Here is a 16,721-nt window from a genome sequence, read left to right on the forward strand (position 1 = left end):
CCAAGCCCAGTAGGCCCCCCCAGTTGGGAAGCGCTGCATGACGTCACTGCGGGAGTTGTATTCTGTCGTACAGGAATGACTCTAGTCGCCTCTTTATTATCGATATGAGACTAGCATGCAACAACAGAACTCGGACGATCGTTTGTGTGACATTGTCATGTGTGTACCAGGCTAGGAACAGACAGGGATTGCCAGCAATCTAGAAGCATCTCCCTTGGTCACAAAATACTCCGGGCTTCTAGTAATGTCCGTTGCTGAGTGTGCCCGGAGCAGTGCCTGTATGTGTCTATAACGGCAGGCATTGTGTGATCAGCACAATACACAGTACATGGGGGAGAGAGGAGGCGGGGCTGTACACACCCAGGAGGCCTGCCTAGTACAGGGGGCGTGTCTGTAGTCAGGGAGGTGCAGTGACAAGGGAAGAAATGTGTAGTAGGCTCCCCAGTACTGTGCGTCTGTCCGGGCTGTCACACTGGCTGTGCCTTTCCCCTGTGCTGTGCAACACACCGACAGCATTCACCTGGCCTAAGGTAACTGCTAGGCCACCGGCCTGTTACTGCCTGCACGGGGGGGAGGGGCCTTCAGGGGTTGTCAGTGGAGGAAGTGGCGGGCACCTGTGCTGATCACGTGGTTTTTGTTTATGTAGGGGACTGTGCTGCGTGTTCGCTATGTGTGTGGCGTTCACCTGTGCTTATCACGTGTGTGGAGGGGACTGTGCTGCGTGTTAACTACGCGTGTGGAGGGGACTGTGCTGCGTGTTAACTACGCGTGTGGAGGGGACTGTGCTGCGTGTTAACTACGCGTGTGGAGGGGACTGTGCTGCGTGTTAGCTACGCGTGTGGAGGGGACTGTGCTGCGTGTTAGCTACGCGTGTGGAGGGGACTGTGCTGCGTGTTAGCTACGTGTGTGGAGGGGACTGTGCTGCGTGTTAACTACGCGTGTGGAGGGGACTGTGCTGCGTGTTAGCTATGTGTGTGGAGGGGACTGTGCTGCGTTTTCAGGACTGCTGCGTGTTAGCTACGCGTGTGGAGGGGACTGCTGCGTGTTCGGGACTGTGCTGCGTGTTAGCTACACGCGTGGAGGGGACTGCTGCGTTTTTGGGACTGTGCTACGTGTTAGCTACACGCGTGGAGGGGACTGCTGCGTGTTCGAGACTGTGCTGCGTGTTAGCTACACGCGTGGAGGGGACTGTGCTGCGTGTTAGCTACACGCGTGGAGGGGACTGTGCTGCGTGTTAGCTACACGCGTGGAGGGGACTGTGCTGCGTGTTAGCTACACGCGTGGAGGGGACTGTGCTGCGTGTTAGCTACACGCGTGGAGGGGACTGTGCTGCGTGTTAGCTACACGCGTGGAGGGGACTGTGCTGCGTGTTAGCTACACGCGTGGAGGGGACTGCTGCGTGGAGGGGACTGTGCTGCGTGTTAGCTACGTGTGTGGAGGGGACTGTGCTGCGTGTTAGCTACGCGTGTGGAGGGGACTGTGCTGCGTGTTAGCTATGTGTGTGGAGGGGACTGTGCTGCGTTTTCAGGACTGCTGCGTGTTAGCTACGCGTGTGGAGGGGACTGCTGCGTGTTCGGGACTGTGCTGCGTGTTAGCTACACGCGTGGAGGGGACTGCTGCGTTTTTGGGACTGTGCTACGTGTTAGCTACACGCGTGGAGGGGACTGCTGCGTGTTCGGGACTGTGCTGCGTGTTAGCTACACGCGTGGAGGGGACTGTGCTGCGTGTTAGCTACACGCGTGGAGGGGACTGTGCTGTGTGTTAGCTACATGCGTGGAGGGGACTGTGCTGCGTGTTAGCTACATGCGTGGAGGGGACTGTGCTGCGTGTTAGCTACACGCGTGGAGGGGACTGTGCTGCGTTTTCAGGACTGTGCTGCGTGTTAGCTACGCGTGTGGAGGGGACTGTGCTGCGTGTTAGCTACGCGTGTGGAGGGAGGGGACTGTGCTGCGGTTTCAGGACTGTGCTGCGTGTTAGCTACGCGTGTGGAGGGGACTGTGCCACGTGTTCATTATTTACTATGTGTATGGAGGGGATAGTGCCACACATTCGCCATTTACTGTGTGCGCGGAGGGACCGTGCTGCGTGTTCTCTATTTACTATGTCTGTGTGTAGGAGGTGAGAACTGTAGAAGTAGGATGGTACCTGTCTGCATACTGCTCTGAGATGCTTAGACTGCAGATTAGTGCTGTCCTCCATGCAGTTGCAGCTGCACGCAGGCAGCTCATACAAGTGGATGCACATGCAGCACTAGCATAGAATGCAACTACATTGCAATGTTTGATACACAGGCAGGAGTGAGTGCACAGATCCCAACACAGAACATCTGCATTGGGACCCGAGCACCCACTTCTACCTGCATGTCAAACTTTGACATGTGATTGTGTCTGCAGTGCTGCATGTGCCTCCACTTCTATGGACTGCCTGCACTCAGCTCTAAGGTGGATGCAGATACATCTGTCAGTGGCTCTGCATGGAGGGTGGCACTAATCTGCTGTCTAAGCATCTCATAGCAGCATCCAAACAGGCACCACAAGTGGCTATAGACACATCTGCCAGCAGCTCTGCATGGAGAAGAGCACTAAGCTGCCTTCTAAATGAGCTCAACTCAAAAACAGCTTACCAATCCTATTAGATGTGATGGCTGCATTTTTTTTCTATTATTTATTTGCAGTCTTTTCTCCTTAATTTTACCTGGTGCTGCAGCCAGTAAGTCTGTTAATTTTTCAACTTCAACAGACAAAGCTGTCCAGCAACAAATGTCAGTTGGAGGGTTGAGACAAACCATTTAACATTGAAAGTGGTGCTTACAATGATCAGCTTTTATTTATGTAAAACCTTTTATCCCACAAGGAGAAAAAACTGTTGCACCTTAAAAAGTGTTAGCTGAAGTTTGGCTTTCATCTTGTTAGTTGTAGCCTGGTACACATGATCAGAAAATCGCACTTAAAATACTGGATTCAAAGCGATCGTATGATAATCTGACCAATTAGTACACTGCTTTCTTCTGAAATTATTGGAAGGGACAAGCACAAATATTTTTTTTGTATGATTTTCATTTAATTGCTACAGTGTTCGTCCAAAAATAAAATACAATACATTACTTCCAAATTTTTAATCTGTTGTATGAGAAGTTTCGTAACTTCTTTTCGATGTGAGACCCGTATGCAAAAAAACAAACAAAAAACAGACAATATTCTCATTGCATGTACGAGCCTTAAGTCTTTTTAAATCTGCTAGTATATCTAACACTACTCTGTCCCCACACTGAAAATGTGAGGAGGTGAGCTGTAATTTGGATAGAGGTGGACGTAATGTAGCTAGATTGTGTTGCAGTACCCCATAAACACTTCATTTACAAATCAGGGTGGATAAAAATCAATGATTTAAAAAAAAAAAATAATAATAAAAAAAATCGGATTTTTTTAATTTAAATCGGATTTTTTTTATTTAAATCGGATTTTTTTTTATTTAAAATGCTTTTTGAAGAAAATATATTACCATCCAAAGGTTATTCCATCATGAAATAAAGATTAGTTTTTTAATTATGTAGAATAAGGCTGTATATGTTTAATTTTTTTGGTAAATAAATTCCATGAATCCATTCACAATGTCATGCTCTTCCAGAGGTTTTTGTAAGATTATTGGGCAGTTTCTCTGCCACAAGATATTATCACAGATGCTTGGTTTACTTTTGCAGTTCTCAAAACTGAATTTGACTCAGCGGAGATCACATGCCTCTTCTTCACAGCAAAAATGCTATAACATGAACAGAGTTAAGAAAAAGACCTTAATCCTAACTTCTACAAACCTATGAATACAGAATCAACCCCTTCAGTGCTAAGCTTCAAGAAGTTCAGTGAATAGAATAGAAACAATATTTTTCTGATTGTTTGGAGTGGAATAGATCTGCACAAGAAGAAAGTGAAACTAAGTGTGAGGAGGAAGGGGCTGACAGCCTAAGTTTCTTAAAATATATATATTTTGTTTAGCCAAATTAGTTAACAAACATGGATGTTTGTTTAAGCAAATAACATATGCTGTAATGTTATTGTTTCAGTTGAATAAATCTGTTTAAATTGTTATTGTTAAGGTAATGATTATTTTTCTCCTTCCTAAGTACAATAGTTTGATTTAAATCAAATCCACCCTGTTACAAATTGATGAGATTGTATACAACTGGATAAAAAATAGATCGCACGAGCCCATCCACAGAGCAGAGATTTAAATGGCAAAATTTCTAAATGGTCTAGAGCAGTGGTCTACAAACTGTGGCCCCTTTGTTTGTTTGTTTGCTTTTATCCAGCCCTTGAGGTATTTTTTTTTCCCCTCCACTGTCAGCAACAGTGGGACATAGTTCCTGCCACTGACACCAACAATAGGCACTAGTCCTCTATGACACCAAGGATAGGACACCCTTTCTACCACTGTCACCACCTATGAGATACCATTTCTCCCATTGATGCCAACGATGGGGCACCTATTCCTCCCATTGATTAACCAAATGGCACAATTTCTCAAATTGACACCCACTGACCAACAATCGGGCACTTGTCTTCCCACTGACACCAATGATTTGACAATATTACTCCCACTAATACCAATAACGAGGCATTGTTTACTGACGCCAGGATATTTTCCACTGCCATTGGCCACAGTCTGGCCCCCCCTAAAATTTGGAGGATGGTAATCTGGCCCTTTTTTTTTAGAAAGTTTGGAGACCCCTGGTCTAGAGTTGTAAGTGGGATACTCCAGGGTTTTGTCATGGGACCAGTTCTGTTTTAACTTGTTCATAAATAGAGTTTGGAACATAGTTACATAGTTAGTCTGGCTGAAAAAAAAGACTAAAGTCCATCCAGTTCAACCATAAAAAATAAAAAAAATGATAATCCTATAAATAGTTCAATCTCCATTATTTGCTGACGATACAATAACTTCACAAAAGGATATAGCAACTTTACTAGGGTTGCCACCTCATCCCTGTAAAACCGGACACATATTAATGACACAGGTTCTTAGGCTACTTTAATGCAGGTAAGGCACTAAGTGAGTTTAATTACCACTTTAATCAGCCCCAGAACCTGTGTAATTAATATCTGTTCAGTTTTAAAGGGATGAGCTGGCAACCCTAAACTTTACAAGAAGACCTAATTAAAACAGAGGGGTGGACAGCTATAAAGCAGATATAATTGAAATATATAAATGTTTGTACTTTGGAGCTAAATATGAATGCAACAAAACTAATAAGGGTTCTGGAGGACCTCCCTTATGAGATATGATTACAAATATTAAACCTATTCTCTCTGGAGAAGAGTAAGGCTACATGTACACCAGCCTACCTTGACTGCCGGTCGCGTGAAAATGCAAAACACTTTTTTTTCCCACGGCCAGCGGTCAAAACATTCCTATCCTGAACACGATTCATCTACGTTCAGGAGTAGGAGGTTTAACCTCTCCTAAATGCTGCAGCTCCTAAACTCTGCTAAAAGCCTATCTGTACATGGACACAGGCTTTTATGGAGTTGAGTTTAGGACCTTTGGCAAAAACCAAAAGCTCCTAAACTCAAGTTTTAGGAGTTGCTAGTGTACATGTAACAATGCTGCTGTCTAAAAGGTGTCTCCTTTTCTCCTCTGTCCAGAGTGCGGACACCCTAAGACAGGAAGTTTGTTACTGAAAATGAAGGAAAACTAGAACTAATGCAGCTACCACATTTAAGCTGGAACAGAATACATTTTTTGTTTATAATGCTTCTTTAAGCTGGCCATACACTGTTAGGGTAAGTTCACAATAGCTTTGTTAGACGGGCGTTTGGGAAGCGTTTTTAACACTCCTCAAGCTATGAAAATTCTATACATGGCAGCACACAGTGCTGTTCAAACTGAAGCTTTAGCGTTGCGGCAAAATTGACACCTCGTGGAGTCAGGAGGAGTTGAAGCCTCCCATTCAAGTCTTGTGGTGCAGTATTAACGCTTGGCAAACACCTAAAAAAACGCGCATAGTGCGTTAGAGAAGCGTTAAAAACGCTTGCCTAACGCCTGTAAAACGCTATAGGGGTGTTTTGGCAAGAGTTAGAAATTAGTCAAGTGTGAACGAGCCCTTAGATATTTTTCGTTCAGCCTACACAGGCGGATCAACAGTTCCCCCTGCTGGGCTATTATATTCTGATCAGATGCAACTGCTGTTTGGCCAAATCACATTATTGTTGAACAGAACAGGGCCAGCCACTAAGCGATATTATCTCTGAAATTTGTTCACTGTATGGCCAGCCTTATGCAAGGCCATACATGGGTCGAGTTCTGAATGAATTTTCTTTCGAAAATCATAGCTAAGAATTTTCTTTCGAATTTCGCACCATTAGTGGGCTACAGCATCGGTTGATTTTCATGCGGCCATCAAATTTGAGTGACCGGGCATGTTTGAAAATGTTTAAAAAGCGAATGAATTTCTAATTAATGATGGGAGAATTGTATGAGAAATATATTCAAAAAACAAATAAGCATGCGACCTGGAAAGAAAAGAAGGTTCCCAACATGAGGTGCAATTGAAGGCTTGGTTGGTTTAATTTCGAAATCAATGGTGGCACCATCGGATTAAAGGCACAAAATTTTCGATATTTTATTTAGAAAAAATTTTTTTTTCAGAATTCGACCCATGTATGACCAGCCTTGGTTTAGTTATCAAGAGTTCGGTGGACTGGGTACTAATGAGTGTATATGAAGGTCACTTTTAGTATATATTTATATTAAGTAAGTTGGTTCCACATGGTATGCAGCAATATGTGTGTTAGGAAGATGACCTTAGCAATGGTCTGCTGGAGAAAGTAATTTATTGTACCTGCAAGGTGCATGTCCTGTTTTAGAAGGAGGCAAATGTATAAATTTTTATGTGTATTTTAGCAAAAAAAAAAAATGAGTGCTCCTTGATTCACACGGGTTAGATCAGGAAGGAACGAAAAGTAGCTAGTGTGATGGGCAAGGCTGGACTTGGCATTAGGAACGGTAGGCCCATGCCTATATGACCGAGAGGCTACTTTTCCTTGCATAGTCATTGACCACGTGTTCATGTTCCCATGCTCTGGAAGAATACTGGTGTCTCATATGAGCTTATGTAAACATTGTCATGATATTCAAAGCCAAAATAGGACCAGGCAAACAAACATTTATATAGGTGGATGCTTTGGACACCAAATGTTGTGTACTTACAGCTCCAGTGATAGAAATCTGGCCTTGTTCATGGGTATTGTGATTGGAGCAATGGAGGATGGCCAGGAGTCATGGATTTATGGAAAGGAGAAATGGAGCAATGCAGTCACTGACTTATGGGGAGAGGGAAAGAAGAAATAGAGGGCTGCCATAACTGATTCACTGGTATTGAGAGAGGAGAAATGGAGGGGTGCCATCACTGACTCGTTGGTGGGAAAGGAGGAATAGAGAGGTGCCATCATTGACTCTGATATCGGGAGAGGAGAAAATGAGGGGTACCAGTGACTTATGGCTTTTGGGAGAGAACACAGGGAAGCGGTCATATCGATGCAATTGAGATGGAGTCGCACCAATTTTGAAAGTCCTTCATGCACTACTTTTTGTACATGGTGTGACCAAAAACTAAATGTATCAGCCAAAAATCGTGTTATCGACATTTTGCGGATAGGAAAATAGGTGCCAATAAAGGCCAGTGATAACACGCAATTTTGCAACGTTTAGGGTTTGTTTTTTGTAGGTCATGTGACTCAAAATTCACATTTAAAATGCAACATGTGCATTTTTTATGCCTTTTTGTTGCGTTTTCAGTGCATTTCAGGCTTGGTTCACACAAATGCAGCTTGCATTTGTCCGTTTTGCAGTGCTCTCTGCAGTGCATTGTACTTTTTTTTTTTGCACACTTGTTTGACGCGTCTTTTAATGCGTTTTTCACTTTAATGGGTTTTTTTGGGCCAAGTTTTTACCGGGCAGATTAAAAACGCAAAACCGCATCAAAAAATGCTTCAAAACCGCACTACATGTGGTTTCTAAAGCATCTCCATTGAAGTCTATTGAACCAAAAATGCAACGTTTTACATTTAAAACAGTCCCTGACCCTTTCCAAAAATGCAGCAAAAAAGCATAAATGTGAACATGTCCCATAGGAAACCATGTTAAATTGACTGTTATGCGTTTCTGCAAAAAAAAAAAACTTTTTTTTTTCCCTTTTAACTGCCCAAAAATGCGGCAAGCAGGTTTTTTTAACACCGCAAGGGAAGTGCAACAGACCAGTGTAAAGAAATACATTAAATTTAAAGGGATTCATTCTATAGTTGAAGATTAACGTTTCCCACACAAAATACAATCTAATCGTACAATCTCTTAGATCTATCAACAAGTATGTAGAGTAAGGACCTGCCTAAATACACTTGAATTAGGATCTCTCTTGAATTATTGCTAATGACTTTGATGTTAAAAGCTGACCATACGTGGTCATTCAGCCATCCAATTGGATGAAAAAACTGAAATGATTCCCCCATCCACACATTTGGTGTGAATTCAGGAATCCTCCCCGCTTTGTCATTATTTTCTGACAGAGGCGAGATTCCCCCACCTCCCTGCTGTCCAGAATCCACAGACCAGCTCTGCAGCCAGCAGATGGAACTGGAAATTTCCAGCAATCCCGGTTGTGAGAGCATTGAGCAGTAGAACGATTTCTCATGAACGTGAATGACCACACATGGATTGAAACTTGGTTGGTTCCTGCTGAACTGGCTGAATTTTAGTTCATGTGTGGCTAGCTAAAGTTTTCCTGTAACATACCGGGCATGCAACATTAATGTAATTGTAATGACCTCATATAGTCCCATAGAGGACAGAAGGAGTAGGAAAGAGAGAGATGGGAAAGCATGGTGCCAGAGCCTCCCACTGTTCTACCCTTTGACATCTTCCACATGAAGTTGCTGGAATGAAGAGTGTGAGGATCCAAATTTTAAGTTTCATATGTCAGTTAATGTGCATTGTAATTTACACAGTTCTGATCATCACTATTTAAAGTGCGTTTTGCTGGCAACTGCTCCAATGATGTAACAAGCAGGATTGTTTTAAAACATGCTGCTAAAATGCTGCTCAACAGTCGTCATTCCACATTTTCTCGGTGTCAGCAATAATATGATATTTTATGGGAGCACAAATTTCCACTAATAGTAACCACCCACACTAATCAAAATTCTGTTGGATTCAAAATTGCCAAAGAAAAAAAAACTTTTTTTCATTCCTTTTTAAAATCCCCTGCACATGCCTATCCCGAAGGACAATAGCTAGCCTGTTAAGCAGAGTGGAGATGTCAGTGGGAAGCAGTGAATGGTATTGGTTATAGTGTCAGAGGCTCACCAACTACTCCTTTGTTTTGTTTGAAGTGGGAGTTAGTTGTTGGGTTTTCAAAATGAACAATAGATTCATTTGCACACAGAACTGATAACATTCCTCTGCCTCCGAAAAATTCTGCAGTATTTTAAATCCATAGAGGACTGAAACAATAACCACAAGTATGCAGCATCTGATTTTAAGATCTATGTTAATTAGCGGGGTTTTTTTTTTTTAACCTCTCTCACCACAACATATTTATTTTATTTTTTTTAAAGCAACGTCTTTCCCTGAAGTCTTTTTTTTTTTTTTTTGACAATATCTTATCTCTTGGTTTCTTTAGGTTGGGGCTATTTTCAAGAGATCCAAGTCAAGTAAAGAGAAGCCTCCAAACTACAGGATGTCTTCGCAAGCCTCAAAGGATCACCTAGAAGGCCAGAAGTCCCCACTGTTAGTTGATGACCACACTGTAGTTACTGTCAGAGAATCAAAAATTCTAGTTCTTCTAAGGGGCCTTCCTGGGAGTGGAAAGACAACACTGGCAAAAGAAATTGAGCAAAAATATAAAGAAACATCACGTCTCATCTCTGCTGACCAATATGAAATCAAACCGGTAATTAGGAGTTCTAGTGGAGGAGATTACACTAAATTGGATGACGAATTAACAACTTGCTTTGAAAGGCGTGAAGCCAGTCTGGTTATCCTTGATGATACACACCATGATCATGAGCGCCTTGACGAGTTGTTTGATTTGGCCAACAAGTACCATTTCACTGTAGTTGTCCTGGAACCCAAGACACCTTGGAGACTGGATTGTGCACAGTTGAAAGATCGAAACCACTGGAAGTTATCATTAGAAGAGCTTAAGAACCTAAGGCCCTCCCTGGAAAAAGATCTGCTTCCTCTGTACTTTGGATGGTTCCTAGCTAAGCGGGATGAGGATTCCCTGAGGAAGACCAGCCATGAATTTCTGGAACAGCTGGGAAATTTAAAGGCCTTTAAAAAACGTTTACAAGCATGTAGGTATAAAATAATTTATTATGATGTAGAAATATTTTATCATACCTGTTGGGACTAAAATGTAAGAATGTAAGATAATTTAGTGTAGAACAAGAGTTGTATTTCTTAAAGCATGTGGGTGTTTAATGCTATTATAACTTTAGCGAGTGTCTGTTTCTCTAAATCCAGCCATACATGGAGGGATTTTTCTTTTCTGCAACCACAGGCTGCAGGAGAAAAAAAAAATTGCAGAGCCATTGTGTTCTCCTGGCATGGGGGCATCCCCATCAGGAGAAGACAGTGATATCTGCTAGCATCTATAATATCCACTAGCAATAATCATATGTAAAATCTGACAGACTGGTTATACAGTTGATCAATCAACTTGGTACATTCAGCCTTGCCCATACATGGTTCGACTCTTGGCCAGTCCCTGCTGAACCGGCCAAGATTTGAACCCTCTATGGCCAGCTTAAGAAGTTTCTTGGTGCATTTGTGCACAACGGATGCCTCCATGGTAATGAACAATAGACTAATGGCTAAAAAAGTCAACGTGGCTTAATGCTGATCCTTTTACACTTTTATTAAAAAAAAAAAAAAAGTTCATAGGAATAAAGGCTAATAAAGTCCACTTTCTGAACCATACTACATGTTACGCCTATATTGATGGTGTAACATGGTTGCAAGCAGACCCCTAAACAGTCCCCTCTGACAGCATGCAGCGATACTTTTGGTCCACAGAGGCTGTCACTTTTGACATGGCTGTGAGGGCAGATCTGTGAATGAATGAACTACAAGACCTCTCTTGCACCGCGGCAGACGCATTTTGAAGTTCTCAGTGGAACACAAGTGTGGTGATTATTGCACTCGCTGTCCATTGACACTTTTTCAGCTCAGTAGTGAAAGTCCTTACTTATCTGTAAACACAGAGCTGGAGGGAAAATTTTCAGGAGCTGATCACTGTTGCAATGCTTTCCAGGCTCATTTGCAAAATAACAAGTGCACTTCTTTTTTTTTTTTTTGCTACCAAAAGGGTTGCATTTATTTATTTCAAAAGGTGGCCTTTATAGCACCAAGCACATTGTATGGTTAGAAATAATGTAACAGCTGAAAAATTCCCTTTTAATTTTTGACAGATATATATCTGTGTGTGTGTGTATGTATGTATGTGTGTATATATATATATATATATATATATATATATATATATATATATATATATATATATTAACCTACAGTTTCTTGTTCTATAAGCGTGCATTGAGCTCTTTTCCATGTTTCTGGTTTACCTCTGGACAGATATTTCAGATAAAATTGTAATATACTAGTGAAGGGTATCTGTTGTAGTTGTTGCACCACTGACTGCCTGTTTGTCCAAACTGTAATCTTCAGTATTGGACATTTAGAGCAGATTTAGCATGACTTTGGAGCAGGTGTGTCACAGGTAATTTCATTGGGTGGGTGTGTGAACCTGCAAGGTTTTGTTTTGTTTTGTTTTGTTTTGTTTTGTTTTGTTTTTCGTTTTGTTATTCAACCTGTTGGCTCAGCTAACTGTATCAGCTTGTTACACCCAAAACAGTTTCACTTTTTCATTTACTATGTTTGGTGTTGATTTACAGCAGGAAATTGCTTTTCCAGTCTTATCTTTGTCATTTGTCTGCCTGTGCTTGGCAAAGCCAATGCAAATATTGTGAAATTGTATTTATGTAAAATTGGGTAGGGCAGATATTACAAAATGTATTGAAGTTGTTTCTAAACCCTGTGAATCAATAAGCTAAATTTCAGACTGTATAAGATCCGTAGTAATTTCCTCTTGCTAGTCGTGTTGTGCTGAGTTTCTTTAACCAGTTGGGGAGTTTGGTGGGCCTTGCTAATAGATCGCAAATAGATCATTGAATGATGTTTGGAAGAAACTTTCAATATGCACAGGAATTGAAGAAAATAGGATGGTGTGTGTTCTTTAGCTTTCTTTTTGTGTTCTTACACAGTTACATACAGTATTAACATAGTCTGGTTAAAGTCCATCCAGTTCAACCAATACAGAAAACAAACTCACACACACCCTCTATTTACCCTATCCAATACCCACAGAAGATCCAGAGGAAGGTAAAACACCCCAATAAAGCATGATCCAATTTGCTCCAGCAGGGAAGTACATCCTTTACAGGAGGATGTACTATCATTGGTGGGAGTGGGATAATGAGTGGGGGGTAGTGTTTGCTTCTATAGTTTCCCCTAAGACTGCCAGATCTAAATACAGTGCCTTGATAAATATTCATACCTCTTGAAATTTTCCACACTTTGTCATGTTACAACCAAAATTGTAAATGTATTTTGTGATAGACCAACACAAAATGGCACATAATTGTGAAAGGAAAATGATAAATGGTTTTCAAAATTTTTTGCAAATATTTGAAAAGTGTGGTGTACATTTTGTATTCAGCCCACTCTATTCTGATATCCCTAACTAAAATATAGTGGAATCAATTGATTTCAGAATGCACCTAATTAGTAAATAGTCCACCTGTGTGTGATTTAATCAGTATAAATACAGCTGTTCTGTGAAGCCCTCAGAGGTTTGTTAGAGAACATTAGTGCACAAACAACTTCATGAAGGCCTTGGAACATACCAGACAGGTCAGGGATAAAATTGTGGAGAAGTTTAAAGAAAATGATAAAAGTTTAGTTTATAAAAAAAAATCCCAAGCTTTGAACATCTCGCAGAGCACTGTTCAATCCATCATCCGAAAATGGAAAGAGTATGGCACAACTGCAGACCTACCAAGACATGGCCGTCCACCTAAACTGACAGGCTGGGCAAGGAGAGCATTGATCAGAGAAGCAGCCAAGAGGCCCATTGTAACTCTGGAGGAGCTGCAGAGATTCACAGCTCAGGTGGGAGAGTCTGTCCACAGGACAACTATTAGTCGTGCATTCCACAAATCTGGCCTTTATGGAAGAATGGCAAGAAGAAAGCCATTGTTGAAAGAAAGCCATAAGAAGTCCTGTTTGCAGTTTGCAAGAAGCCATGTGGGGGACACAGCAAACATGTGGAAGAAGGTGCTCTGGTCAGATGAGACCAAAATTGAACCTTTTAGCCTAAAAGCAAAAGGCTACGTGTTGCAGAAAACGAACACTGCACATCACCCTGAACACACCATCCCCACCGTGAAACATGATGGTGGCAGCATCATGTTGTGGGGATGCTTTTCTTCAGCAGGGACAGGGAAGCTGGTCAGAGTTGATGGGAAGATGGATGGAGCCAAATACAGGGCAATCTTAGAAGAAAACCTGTTAGAGTCTGCAAAAGACTTGAGCCTGGGGCGTAGGTTCACCTTGCAGCAGGACAACGATCCGAAACATAGTGCCAGAGCTACAACGGAATGGTTTAGATCAAACCATATTCATGTGTTAGAATGGTCCAGGCAAAGTCCAGACCTAAATCCAATGTAGAATCTGTGGCAAGACTTGAAAATTGCTGTTCAGACGCTCTCCATCCAATCTGACAGATCTTGAGCTATTTTGCAAAGAAGAATGGGCAAAAATGTCCCTCTAGATGTGCAAAGCTGGTAGAGACATCCCCAAAAAGACTTGCAGCTGTAATTGCAGCGAAAGGCGGTCCTACAAAGTATTGACTCCGGGGGGCTGAATACAAATGCTCGCCATACTTTTCAGATATTTATAGCAACATCATGTTAACATGACCTTATTAAGCGCCATGGGATGAAGACAGCACCACATCATTGTAAGTCACTAATGCACCTTTATAACTATGAATAGACCTCCTGGTAAACACAAGGCAAACCAGTGTGGGTCTGATGCAATTCATTTACTGCTTTCCTTTGGATTGAAAGTAAAGAGAAGAGACACTCTGGGATAAGTCTTCACTGCTGTGTGCTGGCACATTTTTTTTTTTTTTTTAATGGTTGAACTGGATGGACTTTTGTCTTTTTTTGGCCAGACTATGTAACAAAAATAGTGGAAGGATGGGAAAAAATAGTAAAACCTATGTGAGAAGAAGTGTAGAGCAGGATATGTAAGTGACTAATGCAGATTGAAAGTATCATGACAAAAATTGGAAAACCACAAGTCAAGTAACAGGAGTGATGGAAGAGAATGCCACCTCTGCCTTAGTGGATAATTTTTTCAGAAGGGGGCCATGTTTCCTGCTACTGACATCAGCAATTATGCACTGACACCAGTGATGGGGCGTTATTCCTCCCACTGACGCCAATGATGGGGCGTTATTCCTCCCACTGACGCCAACGATGGGGCGTTATTCCTCCCACTGACGCCAACGATGGGGCGTTATTCCTCCCACTGACGCCAACGATGCATTGTTTGCTTCCACTGACACCATGACAATTTCTACTCCAAATGGCCACAGTTTGGCCCCCTAAAGTGTGAAGGACAGTAAACTGGCCCTTTTGTTTATAAAGTTTGGAGACTCCTAGCCTAGGCCAATGGCCTTCATCCATAACCATGTTGAGGCTACTTGCACACTTAACGCTGGTAACATTAGCTGTGTAAAGTCACGTTAATGTGAGTTTTTCAGTGTTTTTGTATTTTTTAGCGGTTTTTAGAAGTTTTTTTGACCAAAAAAAATTTTTTTGGGTCAAAAAAAGTCCAAAAACGCAGGTGTACTGCGTAGCATACTGTTTTTCAGAGTTAAAGCGTTTTTACAGCTAAATAACTCCTCTAGAAAACCACTAGTTCCGGGGGGTTTTTTCCAACCAAAAAACGCTGATTACAGTCTGTGTGCATGAACACATAGGATAACATGCTGGGGAGTTTACTGGCTGTAGAAAAAAATGTCAAAAGCCAAAACCAGCCGCTGTAAAAACGTCCAGTGTGCATGAGGACTTATTGTCTTAGTAAACTGTGACCAGTAGATTGCTTCATTGATGTTGAACCCATCAGCTTTATCAGGATTTGAGGAGGAGATCAATATAAATGTATTATTTAAAGATTAACACCATTTGACTCTGGAACATTCTGTGTTTGGTGAGATTTAGTGTGTTGAACTACATTCCGTGTCTAAAAAATCGATCTGCCTGTAAATTTAATGTCACTGTACTGCTGTTTTTAGATATATCCAGGTTTGATAAAACAGGTATTCCTTTTACAGAAGCAACATTTCAGTATTTCTCACTAACCTAATTTTGTAATTGTATTTGTCATGGTGAAATATCCAAAGCAATCTATACAGGCTACCATTACCAACATCCCTTCTCAAATGGTTAGTTGTCTGCCAGTTGTATCTGCCTTCAAAACTGAGCTCCAGACCCAGAATAATGAAGTCGGCATTCCTGATCTGCATTCTTTTCCCAGCTCAGTTTCTGAAAGTGTTGAACCCACTGAAGCCTGACAACAGGCAGTCATCATTTTCAGGAGGAGAGGTGAGCAATGGCAGCCCACAGAAATGAACTGTATTATCCAAATTACTATATCTTTTTAGAGCACTCCCTATTTCTAAAAATTATCTTTCTAAACTCCAATCAGCCATTAATACATTTATATGAAATGATAAACCCTCAAGAAACTCTTTTAAAAAAAAAAAAAAAAAAAAAAAATCCTATACCAATCGCCCAAATCTGGAGGTTTTAGAACTCCCACAAGTATGGGTATATTTTGTTACTTGCAGGCTAACACAATTAGTCCAGTGGAACATTGCAAAACCTGAAATTCGATCTATTCAATGATATTTGAAACCGCCTCTCTCTCCTTTTTACCTTTCAGGTCTCCTTTGGGCTAATTCTATCCCAATGCGCTCTATCGCAACTTGTAATACGTTAGCAGTGCACTCTGAAATCATGCAATAAGTGTAAAAAAGACTGGAATTTGACATCCAGTCCCTCACCTGGAGCCTCTTTCTTGGGAGGTACTAGATTTTTTTTCTGAAAAATGTAGCAAAATAGCTGGCAACTAATTTCTTCATCAAAATGTCTTTATTGGCACACAGTAGAAGATAAAAAATCCAAAGCTTTTAGAGGCTGTGGCTGAAACACATCAGCTTTCATGGATTTTATATCTTCTACTGTGTGCCAACAAAGACATTTTGATGAAGAAATGAGTTGCCAGCTATTTTGCTACATATTCTGGAATGAAAGGTCAGCACCCCCACTCACATTTCTCTGATTTTGCAGCAGAGCTTGGGTGAGTCTCTTTGTGTGTTTGCTTTTCTTTTTTTTTTTTTCTCCTGTGGTGGATAGAGAAAGTGATTCCGATAGTATATTTTTATAAAAAGGACTCCTTTCTGCCCTTCAATTTTATACAAGAACTTAAAACAGCTCCCATTTCATAACTTGAAATTTACTTACAATTAAGACTTTTCTATAATACCCGTTGTACTAAACCTCCAGCTACCTCCTTCATTATCTATGAACATATATGTC

The 16,721-nt window shown here is 41.4% G+C and overlaps 1 protein-coding gene across 2 annotated transcripts in view; it reads left to right on the plus strand.

Moving 5' to 3' along the window:
* Positions 1-376: 376 nt before the first annotated feature.
* The window catches only part of CNP (2',3'-cyclic nucleotide 3' phosphodiesterase), a 42,532-nt gene continuing 26,187 nt past the window's right edge, over positions 377-16,721 (plus strand). Inside the window, exons 1-2 of one of the 2 annotated variants that reach the window (XM_089668786.1) lie at positions 377-530; positions 9,671-10,346. In XM_089668786.1, coding sequence (XP_089524912.1) covers positions 426-530; positions 9,671-10,346 — 781 coding nt within the window. In that variant the 5' untranslated portion in view covers positions 377-425. Of the gene's footprint in view, positions 531-9,362; positions 9,510-9,670; positions 10,347-16,721 lie in introns of those variants that run through there. The other variant, XM_089668787.1, reaches the window with a different exon arrangement.

Source organism: Staurois parvus, unplaced genomic scaffold (assembly GCF_062004578.1).
Source record: "Staurois parvus isolate SC_StPar_1 unplaced genomic scaffold, SC_StPar_1.0 ptg000063l, whole genome shotgun sequence".
NCBI lineage: Eukaryota > Metazoa > Chordata > Amphibia > Anura > Ranidae > Staurois > Staurois parvus.